The sequence below is a fragment of the Styela clava genome, chromosome 13 (genome assembly GCF_964204865.1).
Source record: "Styela clava chromosome 13, kaStyClav1.hap1.2, whole genome shotgun sequence".
Lineage (NCBI taxonomy): Eukaryota > Metazoa > Chordata > Ascidiacea > Stolidobranchia > Styelidae > Styela > Styela clava.
Window position 1 is genome coordinate 2,202,438 of NC_135262.1, and position 10,368 is coordinate 2,212,805.

Here is a 10,368-nt window from a genome sequence, read left to right on the forward strand (position 1 = left end):
ATGCAACACGATTTGTTTGAACTTTATCTTATGTTACTAACACAAAAATTATCGACGTTTGATAAGTAGGGGCCTAACCTATACGCCCATGTCACAAATCAGCATGCTACGACGGGCACTGACCAAATTCGGCCCCTCAATTCCTGATAAGTAAAGCCATGTTCTATGACCAAATATCAGACTAAAGCGAGTCATTTCATATATACTCTCACTTTCTATTTACCTGCGCACTGAACTAACAACGCAGTCAAATTCCAAGCGAAAGTAAATTTTATTGCAACGAATAAAGACAAAAAGCACGAAGCAAAAATGAACATGTTATGGAAACGTGCATTCGGACTTTTAAATCGGAAAACTAGGGGAAATATTGATGCTTGAATTAAGTAACTAATTTTCGTACAGGATTGAATACCTAAATTTACCAATTTAAGTTTCGGAGCCTCAATTCAGTAACCCAACTCGCAACTTGTATTCGTCGCGGGGTATCAAGCGGGCTTTAACTATTAGTGCTAACAGATTTTACTAAATTATTGAGAGAGGCCTGTCAGATATCAAATTCATTTATTTATAGACTATACAGGGCAAAAATCCATTAATTACTATAAACTCGAGCCTGGGGGTGACCTAAAATAAAGTCAATCAAAATAAAGTTCAAAATGCAATAAAAGCGCGAATCCGGCCTTAAATCAAAAACTATCTAAATTTAAACCTCTGACCAGAACCAGAGTAACGAAAAGTTTTGTAATAGTATTGGTTTGTCGCCCAAACAGTCATATTTTAGCGAGTTTTTGGAAGCTGCGTCAGCTTACGTCATGTGTTCACGCATAGACTTTTCTCTGTCAATTTAGCGGCCATCAATAATACCACTGAATTGGCGTTGTGCACGGCAGTTCAATTGTTTCCGGCTAGACATTTGTGTTTCAATAATTAACTTTCCAGACATGTTTGTGACATAATCTTTAATTCGCAATTTTTTATTTGGTCATAATTGCTTTAACAAGAGATGCAATTGTGAAGTAACAGTAAAATAGATGAAATTAACACATCATAGTTTTTTATTGGTCGATGTCATCGAACCAAACTTCGAAGCGAACGACGCCCTGCTTGTCGGGCTCGTACATAGCGCAATGGTACGAGTTAACGTTGACATTCTTTCCATCTTCTTTCAGTCGTTCTCCAAAATCTTTGGCTTGCTCGTTACAGTTTTCCAGACTTTCGATGGTAAATTCGTCCTCGTAAGGGAGCACGTAGCGAGTTTTGAGCTGTGATTTCGAAGTAGTTACTATTTCATCTTGGCCGTTAGGAGGGGTGTCGTCAATGTAGTATTCGTCGTCAGACTCATACGGGAGATATAAGTTAACGGAATATCTATCTGGACATGGATTTCTACCCTTTTTATCTTCATCAATGTATTGGGCGTTGAATTGCATATCAACTTTATTCAAGATAGGGTAAGTCAAGTTGAATTCCATGTGTTGGTCGTTTGCTTTGTTCATGTAAAGGTACAGTTTGAGATAACCGTACGACGAAGCCACAGTTTGGTTGAGGCAGGGCACAAAAGATGTCACCCACCACGCTGGGTCGTAATTTCTAACTTCATAACTGTCGTCTTTAGGCTGGTCTTCGTCAGGCGTCCATTTAGGCTGGTTTTGAAGTTGTTCGTTATCGAACGCATTTTTCCAGTCTTCTGTGAACATGTTATCTTGTTCTCCTGTAATAATTTCTTCGTATACCGTCGGCATTTCGTTGATGACTGCCGATTCTATCAGGCAAAAACTTGCCAAAATTGCGAGCGCAGAAATTAAATAACAGCTTGCCATTTCGAAGACTGAATTGGTATTTCTTTATGTCTGCACTAGAAGCCCAATAAATCTATATGTGATCTTAATGGCCTCGTGGCGTCTTTTATAGGGCACAAATGATGACACGGGATCACGAATTTGGCACAAAACAGCCTTTTTTCATTCAATTTTGTAATCTTGGCTTGACTTTCGCCCAAACAAGCGTACAAGTGATATATTTAACAATACAATAATATATATTAAAACATTATAGTGTACGGTACTTTACAAGGAGCAATTTTCGATGTTTCCAAAATATCTTATGACTTCATTATATAAGTTTCAGTAATGAACTATTACATAAGATACGTACACAAAAGTATTGAATGCACGGGATTAATGACTTGACTAAATGCACCAAATATTGAGAATCATTAACACTGAATCGAATTGATTTTGATCGTTGATCTGTTTGGGTCTATTTTCAGATTTTGGTAATTTTTTTGTTTGTAATTCGATATGAATTAGCGAATATTCGATAGAAAGAGAAATCCTGTAAAAACAGAAATCGCATGACCATTACATTTATTGGCCACAAATTTAAATACATTATCGAATGGGCGATAGGAAGTAGTCGATTGAATACGTTTATCATACGGCTGCAAATTTTATTAATTTGCGCTTTAATTCATAGGTTTTAGCGAATAAAATATGAGTGTGATTTACTGGTTTTACTGAACTGTGCTGAAACCGAAGGTTATAAATCGGATCTTTCGTACAAAGACTCCGCCATTAAAGCAAAAATGTGAGATTTTAGAAAAACATTACCGCCAGTATGAACTAAGAAAATTAGTAATTATCCAGTTGGGGTCAGTAATGATTTGAAAATTTGAATTTTCAGCTCAATTTGCATTACTCACCCTGGATACTTACTAATTTTCCTATTTTGAGCATTGACGGGCGTGTTTTTGGCAAGGGCTTTTTACAAAAGAATCTATAAATCTATGGGTCAACCGTCCTTGCCCACCTCAAGTACAGTAGTACTTATAGTCTCGTTTCCGCGATCTTTAGCCAGTGCGATTTCATACGGCGTGATATTTTTACACAACAAATCAAATTAGGATATTCTAAAATGCCGAAATAAACGACTATTTATTTGCGTTATCACCAGATGAAAGAACATACGTGCTTGCGAAAATGTCGGAACATGAAACATAATACGTGAAAACAAAATTTAAATTGGATATTGACCTTTTAAATTGTAATTAGATGTTAGAACCCTTGGTGTCGCTTCTCGATAATAAGCTTTGATTCTCGCAGCTTTTCCTCCCCCGGTTAACAGTATCTTCAAATTTTCCTCGGTAATTTTTTTGTATGCGATTGTTTTTACTGACTGGAAAAATAAACATAATTTAATGGGGTGAAAATAGGCCGAGGCCATTTATCAATTTTTTCGGAGATGAAGACCAGGGAATTTTGCTTCAGCTTCAGTGCCATATCTAAAAGTTTAACGGGGGCAGACTATATTAAACGAAAATGGGCAAAATAAGTTGAGGTAATGGTAGTGAAACATATAGGTGCCCAGAAAATTTCGCGCGATTTTGTAGCGGTAACAATTAAAAAGTTTTCATCTTATTTTTTATTAATAGTTCTTATTGTGCTTGTAGTTCTCATTTATCATACAATAAAACCCATTCAAACTTACAATTGTGATTACTATAAAATCGAGCGAAACTTTTTGGACACCCTTTATATTCACATTCATGTTATATTTCAGGTCTTTGTGTGGTGAGTAATTTAGTGGTGATTGGCAGTAGGAGATATGGCCCAACCCATACTTCAAAAAAATTCGCAAATCTAGCTTTCGGCCAACCAACCAACGGCGATAGGTGATGACTAATGTCCCCGCGAACCCTTAGATGTGCAATGTCATCTCATAATTTTACTCGTTTCTACATTCAGGATGAAATTAGTCACGTGGAATTAAATTATGTTGCCAAAGTTTGATATTTCCATATGATTAGCAAACTAACATTATTTGTTAATAACCAAGGAAATACGCGAATAACGTTTTGTTGTGTGATGTCACAGTCAAGCTTGATTAACGTCATAGATAAGCGATAATGATCAATCACTATGACAAACAATATAGTAATGAAGAAAACAACAATACCCTGAGGCATTAGAAGAAAATAGTAAGTATTAGCTTGCTGCCGAGAGTTACTTGAAATTGTTACCACGGTGAGATCAGTTATTAGATTTGTGTCGGCCCTCGACTGAGAACCACTGCGTTAGAGAAACCCAGGGGCTCCGCGAGCTATTCGTTTACTTATTAAAATTATGACTAATTTTGCCATCTTGGTGCACATACTGCGGGAGCGCCCTTTATTGTGGTGATGCGTAAATAATAGTTAACCTCCTCTTGTGACATAAGTTTGCGAACACCTAGAACCCAGCATATGATAAACAGAATAAAAAAAACATATTAGAAAAGCGGTGGCGGAGTACAAATAGTAAAGTTGTTTACTAAATCGAACTTTTTATTATTACGAAGCCTTGATGTTAGGCTGGGAAATTAAAATTACACAGTTAAAGAAATGAAACTAAATATTGTAAATAAAATTTCCGCCCGTTGGTCATAATTTTCCACTGCCACTTTAAAAATTCTATCTTGATGGATTTGCTTTTCATTTCTCTGCCACCAAAGCCCCGTGGTGTGATGTTGACTGCGAAAATTACACATAGTTGAAGAAATGAAACTAAATATCGTAAGTAAAATTTTTCCCCGTTGGCCTAATTTTTCAATGCCTTTGCTAACATTCTGTCGGAATTGTTTATGGTTGGGTGCGCAGGTTTTGGTTTTCACCACACCAAACGCCGTTATTATAAAATCAGTGGTTGAAATTTGAATTTTTTTAGTTTAATTAAGGCCGGGATTGCGCTTGTATTGCATTTTGAATAATATTTTAATTGATTTTTCACCTCCAAGCTCGGGTTTACTTCTACCACTCACAGCGTTATTAACAGCCTTCACACTTGTCACAGAATGTATTTCTGTGATCCGCGGCCCAGCCATGTTCCAAGTTAACTCCGATTGTTTTTTGTTAAACTCGAACATAATGCGACACTCTTCATTTGTTAATTTACGCCTACAAAAGCATTTTTATTTCTGATGTTGACTGCATTTTGAAGGTTGCATGCGTTAATTATAAAACGGAAACTTCTAAGAATAAATTATAAGGAATTTCAAGTCCGGGTATTGTTTAGGTCAGGGCTACTCAACTATTTTTACCAAAGATCCGCATACAAAACTTCAAAAATATTTGGGTCCGGTCTTTCCAGAAATTATATTTCGCCATCCTTAAACACACACTTCCTCGGCCGACTAATGATTATTAACTATTCAAGATTGTTTATTATGGCGTTATAGTCCTTTTCATATATATTTAAATCTATAAAAGTGGTTTTATAAAAGAAAATGTCAAAAGTGGGGCTGATAATCCAAAATAAAGAATTAGGCGCCGTCCGAATCGAATACCCGAAAGGTCCGGATTCGGACCGCGGTCCGCCAGTTGAGTAGCCCTGGTTTAGGTCTTCAGGGCTTTACAAGTGTGTGCAACCTTTAGTACTGAAGGGTCATATATAATAACTGGGTGAAACCGCGATCCACGCCTTTATTTGACATAAGCTTTCAAGTAGTTGCAGCCACAAAAATTTTGGTTATCAATCTTATGACATGCGTTGTTCGCCTTGCACAAGCTAGCCGGCAAACTAAAAACACGTTTCGCGGGCCACACAATTTTTCCTCGGGGGCTGCATTTGGCCCGCAGCACTGGTTTAGGAATTTGTTACGTCAATTTCTTCTATTCGTCAATGAAATGTCAAGTTTTTTAAATGTCTTAGAAATCATTTTCTGTATATTTGGAGTAAATTACGACACTCTTTAAGTTGTTTCGCGTAGATAGACATTACTATATCCGGCGATGACTGCATTTTAATCATGGGTTTATTTCAGAATATGTTTGGTGACCGAATTCTCGTATCGCAGAAATATTTTAATTAGTATACGAATGAAAACTTAATGTCAAATTTTTTTTTGGCACACAAAACGCATCTTATTTTAGGCCAATTACTTCTGTTTGTGCGTCATTAGTATCTTTTTAAGCAGCTTAGTTTAATAATTTTACTTCCAAAAGCAATCTTATATCCGGCAATGACTGCATTTTATTCACAGTATTCATTTCAAAATATGTTTGTTGACTAAAATCTAGTTTTTCCGCGAAAAATGAGAAGTAATAAAACCCAAATGTTTGATGCCGTATATTTCTCTATTTTTAAGTCGACTCGAATAGAACCGTTGGTTACAATTTTTTCTCTTGTATTTCGCAAGAGGTTATAACTTCGCTTGTGATGTTTGTGACGATATTTTTAAATATTATTAAAATGTTATTTCAAAATTACTTATTCGGCGATGACTGTTTTTTTTGATCACAGGATGCATTTTAAAATACTTTCGTTGAATAAAATACCGTATCGCAGAGATATATTAATTAGTATACAAACGAATATTTCCTCCGCACACAAAACGCATCTTATTTTAAGCCAATTACTTCTGGTTGTGCGTCAATAGTCTCTTTTTAAGCAGTTTTGTTAGATAATTTTGCTTCCAAAAGCATTATTATATCCGGCAATGACTGCATTATTCACAGGATTCATCTAAAAATATGTTTGTTGCCAAAAATCTCATATCGCAGAGATATATTAAAAAATATGAACGAAACCAAATGTTTGATGCCGTATATTTTTCTTTTCTAAAATTGGCTCCGTTTGTTACATTTTTTCCTATTGTATTTTGTAAGAGGTTATAATTCCGCTTGTTATGTTTGTGCAGATATTTTTAGGTATTATTCAAACTTAATTTCAAATTTATTATATCCGGCGATGACTGTTTTTTGATCACGGGATTCATTTCAAAATATGTTTGTTGATTAAAATGTATTTTTTTCCGCGAAATATGAGAAGTATAAAAAACCAAAATGTTTGTTGTAATCGACTCGATTAGAACCGCTGGTTACCATTTTTTCTTGTGGATTTTGTAAGAGGTTATAACTTCGCCACGCTTAGTTCGCACATTTTCGCCAAGAAAAGCAATGTTATATCCGGTACGACGGATTGTATGATTCATCAAAAATATGCTTACTCAGCAAAACTTCTGGAAATGATTGTTCGGGTCCACAAAGAATCAATTTCTTTTTTCTCAAGCTGTTTAGTGTAAGTTTCAAACACCGATAATGGTATCGTGATGTATCAAAGATTGTATAGTGTATAAATTTGTGTTTTGAACAACATGTGCTCCCTCACTTACTTCCTTCTTTGAATCCTTATTTTGCATTCGTTACGAGAATTCTTGAACGAGATATTATATCAATAGGTTAACTAAAATATCATATCTTTAGATATATATCAATAGGATAGATTTACATATTTATCCCGGGGGATAGGAAAGCCGATAAGAAGGCTTAATAATATGACAAATCACAGCATCTCGTCCGGTTACCAGTCCAGGTCGAGTATATGATTGGTGAGCCAGATATTTGTTTTCGGAAGCATGGAATACGCATGAAAGAGGCCGGATAGGTAGATAGTTTCCAGAATTACGTCCCAAATTTTGTATACCAAGTCTATAAAACCAATTATCACAGTTGTAATACTTTTGAATGTAAACTAGGAATCGAAGTCTTCAGTAAACTGTTTTTCTAAATTTGCAATTCTTTCTCTAATTATGTTAAACCAATTCTTTTGTTCATTGATAAATTGGCTTCAATTCAGTTTTTGAATAACGTTTTAATTATTTTTCTGTAAAATACGACTCTTAGTTCGCCGAGATAAGTACTTATCCGGTAATGACTGACCTCATGACGCATCAAGAATATGCTTACTAAGCAAAACTTTTGGGAAATGATTTTGAATTATTGACCTTGTTGATAAACCATGACGCATTTGTCAAAATAAACTTATTGTTGTAAAGCTTTTCAAATCGTACTTCTAGGAAATTCGATTTTCCTTGTATTATTAGTTGGCCCAAGTTGAGACAATGAGAATTCAATCAAATGCAAGACGTAATTTCCTATTTTTGTAGGGGTAAAAACAAGGCCAACGTGCCAGTTTATTCAATAGGCAAAAAACGACCTCTGCTTTGGTTAACAAAAGTAATGTATGTGGCAAGATAGTTTTATTTGTTATAAAACAAATGGAATGCTTCAATTGATTTGGAATTAAATATAGTCCATTTTTAAATTCATGTTTTAGAAAATATATTGAATTTTATTTTATTTTTTTTTAAATTTAAGTAGTATGATGAAAAAAGCTGTCATTAAATTCCTACGTAAATGCGAACAATATTCATAAGTTATCATTCAAAAGTAGAAACTAAAGATTACATCATAGTTACCAAACAAAACGTCATAATGCTATTTTAATGACAAAGAGTATCCATTGTACCAAATATATTTAAATCAAAAGCTCTAATGGTCAACCTTATTGTTACACCACTATGTATATGGAAGCAATATAGAATCAGACGAAGGAGGGAACTCAAATGGAGATTCAAACCATTAACTTTTTCCCTTTTCTAACTTTTGATCATGTGGCTAACCTTTCATGCTTCTCGAGGCCATATGATTTAGGTCACGATGAAAACGCGGATGCGCGGATCAAAACATTGACCTTTAGAAGCCAGACGACTTGACTTTAAATAGATTTATTTTGATTAATCAGAAACTCGAGTGATTTAAATGTTTTACTATGAAACGCATAGATCCAAACGGGTTCAATTTTCAAATCGTGAATTCTGCTAGAACCCGGAAATTTCGAGTCCAAACCAGGAAGTGTAGCATTTGAATCCTTGAAATGGTCCCAAAGTTTAAATATAACATCCGACTTAATATTGCTAGACAGAATTTGAGTATTTGCAAATCCGAAATATAAAATAATTATTCAAATAAGGACTTGATCATAAAAGTCACGAGACGAGTGTCCCAATCATTCATTGAACGGCCTCACTGTAGAAAGCCTTGGATAAAAAGGAATAGTAGTGGATTTAGAGAGTCTAATATTATTTGATTTACGAAGAAATTTATCAATACCTTATATAATTCCTCAGCTACATGAGCGACGTTTAATTCCCATACATGGGTATTAAACGATATTAAAAATAACTTGTATAATCACTGATTGATATTGCAATTGTAACTAGACTTCATGCACACGCTTTATAGTACCATTAGTTAGCAACGCAGTACAGCATCGCATAATTACGATTTATATACTCATATGACCCTGACTATATACTAAGTTCGCCAATTTATTGCCTTTAACTTTTGGCTTCGATATCGACATAAATTCTGGTAAATTGGTTCGATCAATCATACTATCCCTTACAAAATAAGGTTATTGCAAATGTTTTTATTTTGATTTGACATTTTTACTTTATAATTCATTTTATATTGTTGCGAAATATTTGTTATGTAAAAACTGAATGAAATGGTCTGACCTACGACTAAATGTAAGAATGTAAATGTTCTAAATGTTTCTAAATTTGAGACAAAGTGAAATGACAAGAAAGACACAATTGAGTCCCATCAGATTAAATGTATAAAACTGATGACATGAAAACAAATGCAGAATTTATTATAACGTTGATTAGCTGGTCTAGTTGAATTATAACTAATTTTCTTGTTTTGCTTTAGAATGTATTTGCATTTATTTTATACATACTGATTTGCCCTCCTACCTTATGAGAGGTTGCCACAGCCTATGATACTGACAAATGTGCCGTCTATATGATAAAAGTAAAGTGTATAAACCAGTGGTTCTCAATCTTTTATTGCTCGTGACCCCCTTCCGGAAACGTTTAGCACTTATGGCCCTCTAGTTTGTCCTTCCAGTAGTATTATAGAGTTATTTTGATTGGTAGATTACAAATCCCATTATGTTCAAACAATTCATGCTCAACAAAGGAAAAACACTCTGTGTGATTACCTTAACAAGAAATGAAACTAGGAAAAGGAATTCTTGTTCTTGTCAAGGGAAAAGTATAATCAGTTTTGCGTCTAGCATTGTGGCCCCCCTCCACTTGCTCTGTGGCCCCCTTGGTGGGCCAAGGGACCCTATAGTTGAGAACCGCTGTATATACTGTATATACGGAAAAATGTTTCGCAGATCTGTTGTTATATGTTTTATGGTGCTTATAACATCAGTGGTCTTTTGCGCCATTATTCTATTCGAATTAAAAATCCCATACTAACATATTATACAATATTTACAAATAAATATAACAAGTAATTGGTCCAATGTTGAAAATGTAGTTCAGCATTGCTCACCGTAGGTTGAAACTTCAATGTTTCACTAACATAGCTATACGCTAACCAGCACGTCATTATATTAGATTTCTATTTCAGCAGAACAATCCCGAAATGACGTAACAAATCGTGTTCATGAGATCACTTACTTTTAGACTCGAATTTTCTTTACTTTCTTGCTTACACATAAAACAAAAACTGAATATGTTGCATAAATTCAAAAATTT

General features: G+C 34.7%; 1 protein-coding gene across 1 annotated transcript; it reads right to left on the reverse strand.

Moving 5' to 3' along the window:
* Window positions 1-944: 944 nt before the first annotated feature.
* Window positions 945-2,113, reverse strand: LOC120332427 (heme-binding protein 2-like). The gene has a single exon (XM_039399669.2). It carries the CDS (start codon window positions 1,818-1,820, stop codon window positions 1,056-1,058), a length of 765 nt encoding a protein of 254 aa, XP_039255603.2. The 5' UTR covers window positions 1,821-2,113; the 3' UTR covers window positions 945-1,055.
* Between the last annotated feature and the right edge of the window lie 8,255 nt (window positions 2,114-10,368).